The sequence below is a fragment of the Osmerus mordax genome, chromosome 6 (assembly GCF_038355195.1).
Source record: "Osmerus mordax isolate fOsmMor3 chromosome 6, fOsmMor3.pri, whole genome shotgun sequence".
Lineage (NCBI taxonomy): Eukaryota > Metazoa > Chordata > Actinopteri > Osmeriformes > Osmeridae > Osmerus > Osmerus mordax.
In genome coordinates, this window is record NC_090055.1 from 14,346,788 (window position 1) to 14,364,736 (window position 17,949).

A 17,949-nucleotide genomic window follows, 5' to 3' on the forward strand; every position below is an offset into this window, starting at 1 on the left:
AAGTCAGCTTCACTGCAATTTAGACGCTGCCAGTGGATCTAGGCCTACTCATCGACAGGCGTTCAGGTGTAACAAGGGCAACGTTGCGCAAGTTTTTGTTAAATTAATCAAACTTTTGAGGCGACGAGCAGAAGCTAATTGCCTTTATGAAAACACCTTTACCTAGCGCGTACGTTTTTATTTGAAAAAAAAATACATAGGGGGCACACCTCCAAAACAATAGTAGGGGAAGCACTGAAAGTTAAAAGCTAGTCAGAAATCTTTCTAAACAAACATAAATCTTCAGTTTGCACAGTATGGGTTATATTAAACACATATTGTTGTATTTTATCTATTCATTTACCATTCAAATCTAAAACGAGTTTACTGACAAATTAAAACTATGTTGTTAATTTAACAATAACTGTCTCATTGTTATTATAATTCTGCAAAGGCGTACATGCCTAATGAGGTTGTTTTACATGAGCTTTTTGCAGGCACTGGCCTCCCCATGGCCAGAGAATAGCACTGCAGATGAATAGCATGTTGCTATTACATTGTTGCTGTTGGCACCAACAGCCATGACACGCATTACATTTGACCATACTGTGCTGTTGGTACACCTCTCATTAGGGGTACGATTTTAATAATCATTTTCATTCACCTCCTAATTCAAATGCTTCAGTACTGCATGGCACAGTTTGAAATTCAGCAAAGCTATGTAGGCATGGAAGGCTAAGTACCAAAACATACATAAGTGACTGTCAGTAAAGATTTGCAAAAGGATAATCGGACAGGCAATTAATTATTTTTGGTCAATAGTTGCTTTGAAATATAATTTTTCAGTGATTGTTTTTCGATATTTGATTTGTGCTCTGAAGTGCATGTACATTTATGCCATTACCAATATGTAAAAAAAAAAAGAAAAATGAAGGAATTGTTTGGCTGTGCTCTTACTGTGGAGTTTGCCCTGCTATGCATTTAAATTTAAACTACTGACACAATAATGTAGGTCCTTTTGTTTTAGAAAGGGTTCGTTCTCACTACAGTTCCATTTCACCAACGTATAGAAATGTTCGGTAGATATTTGCATAATTTAGATCAGAAAATTATTCTGTTGCATACATTTGCACAGTTTTTAATTATGAGTCAAGTAAAGATTAATAGACTAGATGGGATTTAGGAGCGTATTTACAATATGTGTACGGCATTACATATTCCATCTACGTAAACGCCACTCCCTCACTCTAAAACTGTCTCCAAATCCCCTCTCAAAGGGGTGTTTATGCAAATGAACAGCTGCTTGAATGTTTATGAATTTGATGCGAGGTAAATGTTGAATGAGTCAATCACATAACTTGATAATTTTAGGATTTCTGCATTGTATCAAAATGTAATATATGAATATTGGTATCCTTTTAAATTTGTTTTGGAACTTACCATTGATGAGTACTGTGAGTAAGAAAGACATATATCACCAAAACAAATTCCCAAGCTACCTTACATTCTTACATTTCTGTTAGACTTATAGGGAAACTTAATGTATTTCCTGTTATGTCTGGCATAAATGAATCACAGAGAGCTGATTCAACAGCATTGTTCTGCACATAGGTTAAATAAAAGATGTACGTTAACCAATATTGGCCCTCAACAGATCATCCAGATACATTTTGAGGAGTTTGACTTGGAAATCGGATATGACTCATTGACAATAGGAGATGGAGGAGAAGTAGGTGATTCCAAAAAAGTTATCCAAGTGTAAGTATTTAGTACAAACCAATTTGTGTTGTCAAAGGCCTAATTTGCTGGGTCACCTGCATGCCAAGACTTTTTGAGAATAATATTTCCCCTCAGATGAAACTGTCTGATTGGATGCAGGGAGAAAGCTTGTGATGAGCTTTTGGCTTTGTTGTGCTCTTATCTCCAGCCTGACAGGCAGCTTTGTACCTGACCTTATAGTCAGCATGTCCCATCAAATGTGGCTGCATCTCCAGTCGGATGAGAGTGTGGGCTCTATCGGCTTTAAGATCAACTATAAAGGTACACTGCCTCCCCAACTCCTGAGCCTGGGCCCTGGCCAAGGCAAACACCCTTCTCCTGCCTCTTTACAGATAATGATAGAACTATTAAACAGTTTGGACAAATCCCTCTCTTTCTTTCTCCCCTGCAGAGATAGAAAAAGAGAGTTGTGGTGACCCAGGCACACCTCTGTATGGGTATCAGGAGGGCAGTGGGTTTCTGAATGGCAACGTGCTGCGCTTTGAATGCCAGTTTGGATTTGAAGTCATCGGGGAGAGAATGATTACCTGCCAAAACAATAACCAGTGGTCGGCTAATATTCCTATTTGCATATGTGAGTATGTTCGGGTCTATTTTGCACCCTGCCTGAATTGCTTTGAGTGCTTGTCGAGCACTTCACTACAGCACTAATAAACGTCATGTTCACACCGTGTCACTGTGTACAAGATTAATTAGTGTAGTTGCGCCATTACCTTTCAAGGCCTATTTCATATGGTCTTGAATGTGATCAGCCAGAAGAAGATCCGCAAACGTAGTAAAAACAAACAAACCTGTTAAATGTGTTCTCTGTGTCCCCTCCTCTCCCGTAGTTCCATGTTTCTCCAACTTCACAGCAGCCATGGGGACGGTGCTGTCTCCTGACTACCCAGAGGGTTACGGCAACAACCTGAACTGTGTGTGGCTCATCATCTCAGAGCTAGGCAGTCGTATCCACCTGGCATTCAATGACTTTGACCTGGAGCCGCCCTACGACTTCCTGACCGTGAAGGATGGCGACCAGTTGAGCTCGGCCATACTGGGCCGTTTCACAGGGGCCGAAGTGCCCTCCCACCTGACTTCCAATTCAAATGTTCTGCAACTGGAGTTCCAGGCCGACCACTCCATGTCTGGCCGAGGTTTCAACATCACATACAGCAGTGAGCCCATAGTTTTTGACCTGTGTTATATTATGTGAATAGTAACACAGATTATTTTATTTTAAGCTGATTGCCAGTACCCATCCTTTTGATTACTTTTGATTGACTTCTTGGAGAACCGAAATGATAGAGAGGATTAAATCAGAGCTAACTATAAATGAGTTTATGGTAGAATACTTTTTAGTTTGGTACATAACAGGCCTAAACTAAATATACTGTAACTTTTTTATCTTTACTTGTACAGTAGCCCATTTCTCCTCCACTGACAGAGAGACACATTCATTTCTTATCGTTGTGCTTAGGTATATTCTTATTCAGAAAAACCATGTAGTGTCTGGGATGTATTTATTGCCCAGCTTTCTCCTCCTTCTATTAATTTGTTATCTCTTCTTTACTTTCTAATTTCCTTTTCATCCTATCCCCCCTCCTTCCCCCATACCCTCACTATCTCTATCTCACTATCTTTGTACTCTTTTTCTGCCCCAACCCTCTTAGCTTTTGGGCATAACGAGTGCCCGGACCCTGGTATCCCTCTGAATGCCAGGCGGTTTGGTGACAATTTCCAGCTGGGAAGCTCGATCTCGGTGGTGTGTGAGGAAGGCTTCATCAAGACTCAGGGAACAGACGTCATTGTCTGCCAGTTGGAAGGAGGCAAGGTCATGTGGAGTGGGCCTATCCCGAAGTGTGAAGGTACTTTGATTTACATTAATTTAGTGTTGAGTGCAGCTGCATCATGCTCATAATAGGAGCAGGCAAGTGCATTGATATGTATCCCTTTGAAGATTGATTTTATGCTCATGCCATCATTTTATTCATGATTATGTTAGGTGTCACTCAATTCCCAGGACCTGCTAAAGATTTACCTTTGGTGAAAGGATGTGGAAACAAATAACTAGACTATTTCTTCTATCACCCGGCCCACTCCATCCTTCTATCCTTCTCTGCCGCGGCAGCTCCCTGTGGGGGACACTACTCTGGACCTGCCGGAGTCATCCTCTCCCCTGGGTGGCCAGGCTACTACAAGGACTCACTAAGTTGTGAGTGGGTCATCGAGGCTGAGCCAGGGCGCTCCATCAAGATGAGCTTTGACAGGTCTGTCCAAAACCCACCCTAACCCGCACAGGAACGCTCACACACATTCACACACACACTCTCTCTCTCTCTCTCTCTCTCTCTCTCTCTCTCTCTCTCTCTCTCTCTCTCTCTCTCTCTCTCTCTCTCTCTCTCTCTCTCTCTCTCTCTCTCTCTCTCTCTCGCACACACACGCACAGTCACACACAGTCACACACACAGTCACAAACCAGTCATCTGTGGATTTGCTTTCTGAAAAATAAGGGTTGATGGAAGTTATCTCTCCCATTTCTAGCTTGAATTGCGTTTTTCATGAAATAAAATAAAATGTTGCTCGTTTACGATATTGACAGACATAATTGTAGGATTGAAAGCTGTTCCAATTTTTCAATAGACTAAAGATTAACAAAATTACTTCCCCTTGCTGTCAGTAGCTTTTCATTAGGTCTTAATCATAGGGAAATTGAGAGTTCAGGGTCTGTCTTTGATCCCACAGAGCCTAGAGGGGAAGATTAGATCTATGCTATGTCAGATTCCTTGAAACACATTGATCTTATCTCCTCAAAATAATGGGATCAATTGCAGTGTAGGGGTATTTTTACCCCAGAATAAAAAGTGTAATAAACAGTAGAATGTTCAAACAGTGTGGACAGAATAGAATAGCCTTGAACTTTCAGTTAAACAATTTAAGAATGTACTCCAAGAATGTACTTCCCCTCCTCATTCCCCTACCACCGTCTTTTCTTCAGGTTTCAGACAGAGCTCAGCTATGATTTCCTTGAGGTCCACGATGGTCCCAACCTGCTCTCCTCACTGATTGGGTCCTTTAACGGGACCCAGGTGCCTCAGTTCCTGTTCAGTAGCAGAAACTTCCTGTACCTACTCTTTACCACAGACAATAGCCGCTCCAACAGCGGCTTCAAGATTTTCTATGAAGGTAAGATTAAAATATTGGTTTTGGGGAGCGATGGAACTGTCCAGGGCCCGTATTTCTAAGCTGTCTGACAACTTATCACATTTTAAAGTAATGAAATACTCCCCTAAATGCCCTCCCTGGGTCTTCACTGTCACAGATTGTGATGACAAAACATGCATTTTTGGTCACATTTTCAAAGCTCAGTGTAATAGTATAATATTTTCCCTCAAAATATAAATTGTGCATACATGTGTTAAACACTAATGGTTATGCAAACAGTACAATCACGTTGGGGTATAAGTTATGTGTCATCTAAGTTTACTACAGTTGAACTTTTCTTGGATCCTATGCACGATGCAATGAAAGTGCTTCATACATTTGTTTCTGCTACCAGATGAGAACTTTATCTTTCTCAGCACAAAAATACTTGAATATTTGTGTCATTATTTGCCCCAAACCAGTTGTGACACTTGACACATTCTCCTGCATGGATCCTGGCATACCAGTCAATGGTGTCCGTCATGGACATGACCTATCCATCGGCTCCTCGGTATCCTTCCAGTGTGAACCAGGGTATAGACTGAGCCATGAGGAACTGCTGCTCTGTGAGAAGAACCACTTTTGGAGTCACCAACTTCCTACATGTGATGGTACATTTTATCAGCTGCATTGGTCCCCATACTGATACACTTTCTTCAAAATATTTATTTACGCTTTGTAATAACTACACAATTTAAAGCATTTGTAAAGAATTCCTTATGAATGGGAATTGGATGTTAATAGTTAGATTATTATAAATTTATTTGATAATTCATCATTTTCAGACTGGGTCCCTGATCTTTTTCAGCCATGCTTTTGATGTCTTTTTGCATCCTTAAACATTACATTAAATGTGTTTATGTTATATAAGGTTTTCGTTTATTTTAGCTTATTGATGGTTAGTATATTTTCAGTGAGTACAAACTAACAGCTGATTGAAAAGGATGCTGATTCCACTGCTGTAGTCAAGAGAAAATAAGAGTGGGCTCTTACCAGGCTGCCCTTTGCAGTGGAAACCAAATAATCAATTGACTGGGGTTTGAATTGAGTGGGAATTGGAAGAGGCAGATTTACAGAACATGTGATATTAGTTATTATATTATTATAGGATATTATTACTGTCATATCCCAAAGGTGCCTTAACTTCAGCTCTAGTCTCTGTGCTTCCTGAGTCTAGGTGTGCCAGACACCATCTATCTTGCCTTGAGCCCAATCAGACTCCAACTTATGCATTGCTAAGTGTACTCATCCACTTTTAATGACTTTTTCTTTTCTTTTTTTAGCTCATTTATACAATATTTGTTTCTGCTTTTCTGGAAGGGATTGCCACATTTGCCTTGGGGGCTTGTGGTGCTTGGGTTTGGGAAGGGAGAGGGGATTGCAGCTGTAAAGCCCAAGGCATCTCCCCAATCCTCCAAAATACCACATTACAATAACATCTCAGGAAATATGCATTTGTACAATGTCTTCAGCTTCTAATATTTGTGTCTGCAATAGGTCATTTGGAGGGCTGGAACAGTTTTGATGTTGCTAATGCCTTCCTCTAAGCACCCAGGTCCACACGGAATAGCTCTCTGATAGACATTTTGTCTCTGAAAATGCAATATTTACAAAGCTTTGGCCTTTCAAGGGAGATGAACTTTCATGAATACATTGAAATGACAAGGAGAGAGGATGGTGTACAATATCTAATTAATCCAGTTAACCTTCAGCAGGCTCTGAACCTAGCAGCACATCAGCCAATGAGGAGCAACCTTATCTCATTATCTCCCTGTAATGAGATGATTTGCAGTAGATTATGTGTCAATGGTCACCATCCAAGCTAGAGATCATATCAAGGAGTTGACTTTTAGTGTCACCTCTCCTCCATCTTTCTGTTTTCATCCATCTGTTTTTCTGTTTTCATCCATCCTCCCGTCATCTCTCATCCTGTCGCCATCCCACTGTTCTCCACCCCTCCCCATGCTTACTCCATCTCACATCCCACCACCTCACCTCCCTTCATCCTTAATCCTTTTCTCCACCTCTCCCTCCACCCCACTCCATCCATCCTCAATCTCTCCTCTATTTCTCCTCTATCTCTCATCCACTTTCCATTTCACTCTTTTCCTCCCTCCAACCTTCCACTCTCCCTTTCATCCCTTCTTCTCTCCTACCCTCTTTCTTTAGCATCCTGTGGAGGGGATGTGAGAGGCCCCAGTGGCATCATATTGTCGCCTGGATACCCAGAGCTCTACCCTAGCTCTCTCAACTGCACCTGGGGAGTGGAAGTAAGCCATGGAAAAGGTAAGAGATACAAATCTCCACTCAACCCTGAGTTACAGGAAACGAGTGGTACTGTACCATTGCATTGACTGTAGCTCTATAGAGCACCATACAACATCATTTCAAAAGTCCACCATCTGCAAAAGGTTTATTCAAATATAATTTATGAATTATTAAGATTTTTTTTTTACACTGAGACAAATCCATTTCATATCTCTTAAATCTTTGTGAAATGGACATTTAAATGAACTAGTGTACAGTGCACGTGATGCAGTTGGTGATTAAGATGCCAGTGAAACACAACAGATCACTTGAACTAGTGCACAGTTTCTGTGAATTGGTGTCACACAGATTTGTAGAATTATATATAGATAGTCCAGTGCATGTGATACAGCTAGTGATTAAAGTTCTTCTCTGTGGCTTTGGTACCTATATTTATCAGATCACAATTGAAATGATCTGTCATCTCTGAAGTACTTGTTCAACCTCCACATCATCTATTCTAGTCATTTAAGCATGTCATAAATGCAGTTTATAATTATTTTAAACAAATTGCCAATGCTTTTGTACATTCATGCATTATTATGTAGTTTGCTACGTTTATTTTAACATTAGTATTTTTTTCCAGTTTTTGTATTGCATTCTCATAAATATGACATGACATGTGTTTGTGTCATAAATTTGTACGAACATTAAACCCGCCATATCCATGCCGTAAGAAACCGACCAAGGAGGCTAAAGTGAAAGGAATTGTGCCCATGTCCGTGATGCGTGCTGGTGATTTTAATGTTGTGATTTGGTGTTGTGAGTTTTGTGCATATTTGCAATGTACAGTTAGTTTTGACATCAGTAAACACATTGATTTATGTAACACAATTCACTGATCTATTCTGAAAGTATACACTTTATATTGTCGTTCTGTTAATTAGCCAGCATTTCATCCTTCAAGGAAACCCTTTGAAATCAGCACTGCAAACTAATTGTAGCTAATAACCTTCCAGCTATACCTACTGAAATAACCCATCGACTTTAAATATAGTCTTTCTCTTAGTTAGCTAGTCCGTATTTCATCAGTAAAATAGACTTGGATTTTCGCACTGATATAAATAATATTGTTCCTGTGCCTGGTTTCGGCTCGCTATATCCACATCGTTTTGACTCGCAAGAGCTAGAAAATGTCAAAATGCTTATCCAAACAAAGTTAATCTGCACACTTGCAAAATATGAACTTTGCAGAGTGCCTGGTTTTTGAGATAATCGTTGGAAACTTGCTGCTTTAAAATCCCATTTACACAGATAGGCAGACACACACACACAGAGATTACTGGCAATATTAGAGAGATCCTAACACACCATTTGTTCATACAATTTCAAAACTTTTATGATTCTTTTTACATTCAAAGAGTTTCTGGAATTGTGGAATGTAAAATACCGTAAATAGTACGAACTAGACTGTACTGTGACCCTAGACTCTACTGTTTATTCAGTTGACTAAATGCGTTGTAAATAGATTTGAAGTAAAGCCTTCATTTGGTGCTAAGTTTTTCTTGAAAGTGCACTTAGAGTAGAGTGTGGTCAGCTGCTAACTACCGGATAGCTTTGTTACATTTATTAAGTGTTATTAAGAGCCCTTTTATTCTTCTGGTTACCTCCCCACAGGAGTGCAGTTCACCTTCCACTCCTTTCACCTGGAGGATCACCATGACTACCTGCTGATCACAGAGAATGGCAGCTTTGCCCAGCCTTTAGCTCGCCTCACTGGCTTCGAGCGTCCTGCCCCGGTCAATGCCGGTCTCTATGGCAACTTTAAGGCCCAGCTCCGATTCATCTCCGACTTCTCCATTTCCTTGCAGGGATTCAACATGTCCTTCTCTGGTGAGGGAGAGTGGGAGTGCTGGGTTAAAAGTGAGGCGAGAGAGGGAGTGATCTAGAGAGAAAGGAGAGGTGGAGGGGGGGAATGTGCTCCTGTACAATGATGAGATCTAAAGGACTAACCCTCCAGAGTGCATAATGTAACCTGTAAGGTGCAATTTGTAAGGAAGGATGAGAACAGTCCTTGGGCTGAACACCAAAGTCTGAGATGTAAGCCACATAATTATGATATAAAGCGGTCAGGTACACGTTGTCTTTCTGAAATGAGTTATCATCTAACAGGCCATTCAGGTGAATATCCTAAGAAAATGACTGGGGAGGGAGACAATAAGGAAAAGGGAAGCAAGGGAGAGGGAGGGATGGGAAGGAGAGGGAGCAGGGAGAGGTGACAAAAGGAGAGAAAGAGAGAGAGAGAGGGGTGTATGTAGGGAGGGAGATTGAGGGAGAGATTGAGGAAGGAAGAAAGGGAGAAAGAACTACGAAATAAAACACAAAATGCGAGTGGGTGCAGAGAGTGTACAAGAGTGAAAGAGAGATGGAGAGAGAAAGCAGACTGAAGAGTCTTCCTACCTAAATGTTTGCCTGCTTCTCATTGATGTTAAGTGTAACTTCTGCCCCTATGAATATTCATGAAATTATCTGTTTGTGTGGAAACTGTAATCACCATCTATGGATTTGCTGATGATAATTCCACTTTTTACCTCTCATGACCTAATATCAGATTGACTGGTTTAGTTATGTCACCCCCTTGCTCGATGCAGAACTGGGGGGTATTCCAGGTAGCGGGTTTAAACAAAATGTGAGCCTAACCCTGAACTCTGAGTTGAGTTACTCTAAAATGGAAACTCAAGACTTTTCGGTTCCAGAAAAGCTGATTTGAATTTGTTAAGTCAACTTGTGTACGTCCACTCTGAGTTAAGCGCGGGCATGAGAACTATTACAGATCCTTTAAAGTGGAATTGAAAAAGATTTTTAAGTTCATCACACCACAGAAGAATGTGTAGTAACAGAATGCAACCGTCTGTGATCTGATGTAGATAGGTCGCTGTGACGTAGATCAGTCGGGTTTTGGCTCCAACGAAACAAAACCTGAGCTGAAAACGGAAGAGAAACTGTTCAACGGTCTAACGCCTGGGACACACTGGCTGCGAAGCGCCTGGAACCACCGCGAAGCGCCACGATTGGCTACCATCAGAAACGACAAAGTTGTTCACACCAAAGCTGTTCACACCAGACGTGCATTTCTCCGCGCCGGGCACTGGACACCTGATATCTGATTGGCCACCCCGGGTGCCACCCCAAAATGTAATTAGCTACTGGAAATTTGATGCTGATTGACATCTCATTTGACCTCTTGTTGAAAGAAGAATTTATTTTGCTGCGTTGCATTATTCAAATCGAAGAGAGACGCTTGTTGCGAGATACAGAAGAATAAGAACAGACAGCAGATTAGAGAATATTTCCACAGCTCCACAAGCTCTTTTCGTGATTGAAAAAGGCATAATATTTGAAGTAAGTTTTAAGGTTTGCATTGGGTTTAGGTTTCCTGAATTTTTTGTTACGAATGTTGATTAGCCTACAGTAGCTGTGTAAGTTAATGTTAGAACTTCGACTCCAATAACAGACAAACTGAGACAGACAGTAGGCTTGTACTCCGATTTTACCGTTTTCTTGTGCTTGTGCAGCTTATATTTAGAAGCAGTTTATAATCCGGTTTTAGAACAAAAAAAGTGGCTTTGTCTCAAGATCTCTACAGACCGTGCAGCTAATTTAATGCTCAACACTTGAACGGGGGCTTATTACTTGAAAGAGGAATTATTTAGGCTACTGTACTGTGTTGTCTCAGTTACACTATCAGGGCTTGGTAATACAGTGACTTGCTAAAGTAGGCAAATGGCTAGTAGAACATAACATTTCATAATAATTTCAGTTAATCAAACAGCTGCAAGACCCAGTGAAATGTTATAGGCTAGCTAGCTCTAGCAAAAATAACGCTAGCATCGCTAACAATATTACTAATTCAACTTTGGTAGTATAACCGAGCTCTTTGTAAGTTTGTTTTAGATCTAATTGTATGATCGTGTGGACAATAAGACACGGACGCGGTCTCTTTTCATAACTTGAATTTTACTATGGAAGCAAATCGTTACCAAAATTCAAATGCATTTCCAGAAATGCATTTGCATTTTAAGAATGTGGCTGCATTATTTGACTCATAAATGAAATTAGTAATCAATCATCCTATTTGCATTTTAATTTTCTTCTTCAAGAGTGCTCAATCTTGAACTTAATTAAAATGAAAAAGAAATAGACATTTGAGATTTAATTTTCAAAACATGCCCCAGCAAATTGATACCAAAATTCAATTTGAAATGTAAAATTTGAAAATTAAAATGCATTTCCAGAAAATCCAGTGACACCCGAAGTGCGTTCCTTATATCCAGTTTAGGCCTATTCCATAATTTTGTTTGATTGCTGTCACGGCAGAAAATCCCGCTTGATGTTGGAAATGGAAGCAGGGTTTTCAGTGCTTTAGTGGCGATCTCAGGATAGCCTTCACCCAAACACTGATAGAGTTGTTGTCTTAAACAGGCTTCATTGAGTGGTAACTATCACTTGTCATGTATCAAGAGGAAGAGATGCGCATGATACCGTTCAATAAAGCCCACAAACTTGCTAAAAAATGAGTAAACACACGTCTTTGCAGAGATCTTTTGCTCAGAGGAAAAGGCCCGCGGAGAAGGAGAGAATCAGGTCATTTTTCAGAATAAAACGTCTTTCAGACTCTGATAATCAATTAAAAGGAAATAATGTTATTAATTATTTTTTGTGCGGCCCGGTACAAAATGACCCACGGACCGGTACCGGTACCAGTTGGGGAACGCTGCTCTAAAGACCTGGCAATTCAATCAATTTCCCGGCACATTTGCAATGTAATGCAATGCAGATGTGCACACCGCCCCCTACCAAACAAGATGGGTAGCTCGGTCAGCAGGGAGCTGAAGAAGAGCGGCTACTGACGTCACTCTGCTGCGCCGCTCAGAATGCTTTTTCGTTCATTTTGCATTTCTTCAAATGCATTTGAATTTGAATTGTGGTCACGATTTTGCAGACACGTTCTTAAAATGAAAATGCATTTCTGGAAATGCATTTGAATTTGAATTGTGGTCACGATTTTGCAGACACGTTCTTAAAATGAAAATGCATTTCTGGAAATGCATTTGAATTTGAATTGTGGTCACGATTTTGCAGCCATGTTCTTAAAATTAAAATGCATTTCTGGAAATGCATTTGAATTTGAATTGTGGTCACGATTTTGCAGCCACGTTCTTGAAAATGAAAATGCATTTCTGGAAATTTAATTTAATTTTACATTTCAAATTGAATTTTGGTATCTATTTGCTGGGGCATGTTTTGAAAATTTAATCTCAAATGTCTATTTATTTTTCATTTTAATTAAGTGAAAGATTGAGCACTCTTGAAGAAGAAAATTTAAATGCAAATAGGATGATTGATTACTAATTTCATTTATGAGTCAAATAATGCAGCCACATTCTTAAAATGCAAATGCATTTCTGGAAATGCATTTGCATTTGAATTTCGGTAACGATTTGCTTCCATATTTTACCACTGCTCTTCTTGACATCGCTATTTGAACAGCCCTCACTGATTTCACAAATGCTTTCAGCATCAAGCCTACGGCAACTCACGAGGGACAAAACACCCTTGTCCGTTGTCACATAGAAAGGTCTGCCACAGTAGGCTATCCTCAGGATTTGCAAGTTAGCTAAACTTATACTATATTTAAAATAATTGTGTAGACATAACAATGGATTCTGCCACTAAATGAGTGACTTTGCTTTATTTCTGGACATACTATCCACAACCGAAGTGTGTTACACAATGCTGTAGATCGCCTATACTCGTGCATTGCTCTTCGTACCCAGAATGCCCTGCTGCAAGCTGAAAAGCTACTATGTTAAGGGCATTAGCTTAGTTAAATAAGCATTGTTTGGAGTTCTATAGTTGTGTTCGTTCTGTTTTGAAATGTGTAATTCTGTGGTCTTTAGATCATTTGAGTGTTCACCCTGATTGGGAATGTTGTCTAGTTAGATGGCAAGTAATCAATCGTGAGAAGTGGTCCGCTCCACTTTAACCGGCGCAACGGTAACGTTGTTTCCTTTCAAAGTGAGTCTTATATTCCACAAAGTGCTCATTCTGGGGGGGTGTGCCTTATACACGATGCGGCTTATTTTCAGAAAAATAGGGTAATCAGATAGACGAGAGATCGGTTCCCAATTTAGCCTAACATTGTGTTTACATCTGTGTTAGCTAATAGGTATAATAAATAATACCTGCACTGTGTACTAGCTTGTACACTGACATTCTAAAAGTATACATCCAAAGGGTTTTTTATCACACAGATTAAATTCTGTCTTGTTTAGGCCAATTCCAAAACTTTTCTTTGCTATTAGTTAACATAATATACATGAACATAAATATTATACTGTAAATTTGTAATGTGGTTGGGCACCAAGTTATTTTATTTTTTTAAGTCCTTTTCTGCTTGATTTCTGCTACCTGTCAAGTCAAATTGCAGTGTTTTTTGGGGTGTTTAAATTCACTTTGTTTTGTAAATAAACGATGCACTGTGTTATTTCTGTAACACAGAAATTCTATTATAAGTCCCTGGTGCTTGAGCTTTTTTTCCAAAAAATATTTTGGAATTTTCCAGCACTTATAGACCCAGATTATACTGTATATATTAATGAAAACAGTGACCCAAGACTCTGGACCCCCTGAAGTAGCCTTGGCCACCCCTTGGCCACCCCATGTATAAAACTGTAGTTCCGCCACTGAATATTGGCAAAGTACGTAGGCCTCCAAAGTAATATTTTTTTTTTTTTAAAGTCTACAACTTTACAAATGTTCACCGTAGTCTACAATTAATGTAGTAAAATCTTAATATGTTTTTTTATTCAAATATATCAACTAATATGGTGTATTTTATCATCTTGCAGCCGATTTCGCAAGCGTCTCGCGAAGAGATTCGACCAGCTGCCGAAACGATCACTGCAGATCGCAGACAATCGCAGGAAATTGTGGCAGTTCGCAGCCAGTGTGGCCAGTCCCATTTGATAACATGGGCGTCAAAAGGAAAAAGGCAGCGCTTCCAGGCGCTTTGCAGCAGATCGCAACTAATCGCAGCCAGTGTGTCCCAGGCGTAACTCATGCACATGCTTTCAGGAATTTATTTCACACGTATATAATTCACTGAGAATTAAATCATGGAATTTGCTTTACAGGATCTTTAAAAGCCAACATCAATGGAGCTCCGATACTAGGATCCACCATGGCACCCGGCCAAGGGTGTAGCCATGGAGTCAACATTGGGGGGGACGAATTTCATTTTTCATTTCATTTTTTTTCCATTTCAATATATATTGGGGGGATGTGTGTCCCCCAATATATATTATGATTACAGCCTTGCACCTGGCGACAAAAAACGTAGTCCTACTTCACCACCCTTTAGATATTAGTTTTATTACGTGTTTATGGTCAATCTGAGCACATAGCCTATTCCGGAAAAAAAAACATTGTAAAAAAACAGGAACAATCTGGCACCTGGGACGCCAGATTAAACCCATTAAATTACAGTAAAAAAATAAATAATTAATTAACATGAATTAACCGTAAAATAATTTACATTTTACTGTACCAAATTTACAAGATATATCTGTAATATTACATTACAGGCTGTTCTTTGCCGGTAAATATGACTTTTATTAATTGAACTTCTGTGTTAAAAAAACTGCATTTTCAATAAATAAAATATTAAATAAAGCCAAAATAACGATTTAACATTTTCATTCAAAACGTTGTGTGCACAACATACAGCATCCAGATACTACAGATATTACCGGCGCCGGCTAGCTGTGCGAATTGGAGAGGAATATTGCTCGCCGCACGTTAGGATTATTAGACAGGTTAGATCGCCATCTAACTGGACAACATTCACACTCAGGGTGAACACTTAATGTATCCAAACTAAAGACCATCACATTACCCATATCAAAACAGAATGAACACAACAACAAAACTCCAAACAATGCTTATCTAACTAAGCTTAAACCTTTAACTCTGTAGCTTTTCAGCTTGCCGCAGGGCATTCTGTGTAACAGGAGCGTTGCCGCTACACAACTATCTAATCAACTTTCCTTCATCCTACTCTGGAGTCTTTACATGTATTCATTTAGCAGCCACTTTTATTCCAAGCGACTTCCAAGAGAGAGCTTTACTAAAAGTGCATTTGTCAATGATCATAAACAATTAGATAGCCCCAAAAAGGCTTTTGCAGGCTTTTGTAGTCTTTGATATTGACTGGTGCATGCTGGGATTTCATGACGTCAACTACCCGAGCTCAGTTCACAATTCAAGGTTCCTATGTCTAAACCAAAAATTATGTTATTTGTTATAAATTTACAGTTTGCCTTTGTCTTTCTATCTGTATTTCCTGTCATTCAGAAATAGCCTACAGAAAAAAACACATATAATTTACCGAAAAAGTGCTGTAATTTCATGCAGATCTTTTTACTCGCCACCAGAGTTTGCATAATTCATTCTGGTTGGCGTCTACATGCCTCCGCAGGCTAGCGTCAACGAGGCTCAACGTGTGCTCGCCAGCCAGATACTGAGTGTGGGGCACGAAAATCTGGATTCCTTGGTTATTGTGCTAGGCGACTTTAACAAAGGCAATCTCACTCAAGAACTCCCCAAATACAGACAATTCATCAAATGCCCTACCAGAGAAGGAAACACCTTGGATCACTGCTACTCTACAATCAGCAAAGCATACCATGCGGTCCCCCGAGCAGCACTGGGTCACTCTGACCACACCATGGTCCACCTGATTCCTGCATACAGGCAGAAGCTAAAGCGCTGTAAGCCTGCTGTGAGGACATCGAAACAGTGGACCAGTGAAACTATGGAGGATCTGCGGGCGTGCTTGGACTGCACTGACTGGGACATGTTCACGTCTGCTACCAATAGTCTGGATGAGCTCACAGAGGCTGTGACATCATACATCAGCTTCAGTGAGGACTGCTGTATACCAACACGCACCAGGGTGAGCTACAACAACGGCAAACCCTGGTTTACAGCTAAACTCAGAAGGTTGAGGTCAGCGAAAGAGGCCGCATTTAGGAGTGGGGACAGAGACAGTTTCAAGGAGTCAAAGAACAGGTTTAGCAATGCGGTGAGGGAGGCTAAACAACTGTACTCGGAGAGACTAAAACATCAATTCTCTGCAAACGACTGCTTCTGTCTGAAGAGCGCTCAAGCAGATGACCAACTTCAAGCCCAGAGCCCCCCACTCTACTAACGACTCCCGCCTGGCCAATGAACTGAATGAGTTCTACTGCAGATTTGAAAGACAATTGGACAGTCCTGAACTACCCCTTCCCACCCAGGAGGCCTCCCACCTCCCCCCCTCTACAGTGACGACTCTTTCCATTCAGGAGTGTGAAGTTAACAGAATTTTCAAGAGGCAGAATCCCCGCAAAGCAGCTGGGCCGGACTCTGTCTCTTCAGCCACCCTCAAGCACTGCGCTGACCAGCTGTCTCCGGTGTTTACCTACATCTTTAACACCTCCCTTGAGACATGCCATGTGCCAGCCTGTCTCAAGTCCTCCACCATCATCCCTGTGCCCAAAAAGCCAAGGCCAACAGGACATAATGACTACAGACCCGTCGCCCTGACCTCTGTGGTGATGAAGTCTTTCGAGCGCCTGGTGCTGGCACACCTTAAATCCATCACAGACCCTCTACTGGACCCCCTGCAGTTTGCCTACAGAGCCAACAGGTCTGTGGACGATGCAGTTAACATGGCCCTCCACTTCACCCTACAGCACCTGGACTCCCCTGCATCCTATGCCAGGATCCTGTTTGTGGACTTCAGCTCTGCCTTCAATACCATCATCCCCGCCCTGCTTCAGGACAAGCTCTCCCAGCTGAACGTGCCTGATTCCACCTGCAGGTGGATCACAGACTTCCTGTCTGACAGGAAGCAGTGCGTTAAGCTGGGAACACAAGTCTCTGACTCCCGGTCCATCAGCACTGGATCACCTCAGGGCTGCGTCCTTTCTCCTCTGCTCTTCTCCCTGTACACCAACAGCTGCACCTCTAGTCGTCCGTCAAACTCCTGAAGTTTGCGGACGACACCACCCTCATTGGGCTCATCTCTGTTGGAGACAAGTCTGATTATAGGTGGGAAGCGGCCAACCTGGTGACCTGGTGCAGCCAGAACAACCTAGAGCTCAATGCTCTTAAGACAGTGGAGATGGTTGTGGACTTCAGGAAGAATACAGCCCCACTCACCCCCATCACCCTGTGTGACTCCCCAGTCAACACTGTGGAGTCCTTCCGCTTCCTGGGCACTATCCTCTCCCAGGACCTCAAGTGGGAACTGAACATCAGCTCCCTCACCAAGAAAGCACAACAGAGGATGTACTTCCTACGGCAGCTGAAGAAATCCAACCTGCCAAAGACAATGATGGTGCACTTCTACACAGCCATCATTGAGTCCATCCTCACCTCCTCCATCACCATCTGGTACACTGCTGCCACTGCCAAGGACAAGAGCAGGCTGCAGCGTATCATCCGCACTGCTGAGAAGGTGATTGGCTGCAATCTGCCTACCCTCGAGGACCTGCACACCTCGAGGACCCTGAGGCGAGCGAGGAAGATTGTGGCCAACTCCTCTCACCCTGGTCACTCCCTGTTTCAGTCATTCCCCTCCGGCAGAAGGCTGCGGTCCATCAGGACCAATACCACACGCCACAAAAACAGCCCTTAAAACAACACTGCTTTTTG

At 41.4% G+C, this 17,949-nt stretch overlaps 1 protein-coding gene across 1 annotated transcript in view; it reads left to right on the plus strand.

Annotated features, from left to right (window-relative positions):
• Window positions 1-17,949, plus strand: part of LOC136943733 (CUB and sushi domain-containing protein 3-like) — a 384,366-nt gene that overhangs the window by 140,318 nt on the left and 226,099 nt on the right. Inside the window, exons 11-20 of the mRNA XM_067237158.1 lie at window positions 1,634-1,737; window positions 1,907-2,019; window positions 2,150-2,332; window positions 2,589-2,915; window positions 3,411-3,605; window positions 3,869-4,007; window positions 4,736-4,923; window positions 5,364-5,552; window positions 7,111-7,227; window positions 8,866-9,081. Coding sequence (XP_067093259.1) covers window positions 1,634-1,737; window positions 1,907-2,019; window positions 2,150-2,332; window positions 2,589-2,915; window positions 3,411-3,605; window positions 3,869-4,007; window positions 4,736-4,923; window positions 5,364-5,552; window positions 7,111-7,227; window positions 8,866-9,081 — 1,771 coding nt within the window. The remainder of the gene's footprint in view (window positions 1-1,633; window positions 1,738-1,906; window positions 2,020-2,149; window positions 2,333-2,588; window positions 2,916-3,410; window positions 3,606-3,868; window positions 4,008-4,735; window positions 4,924-5,363; window positions 5,553-7,110; window positions 7,228-8,865; window positions 9,082-17,949) is intronic.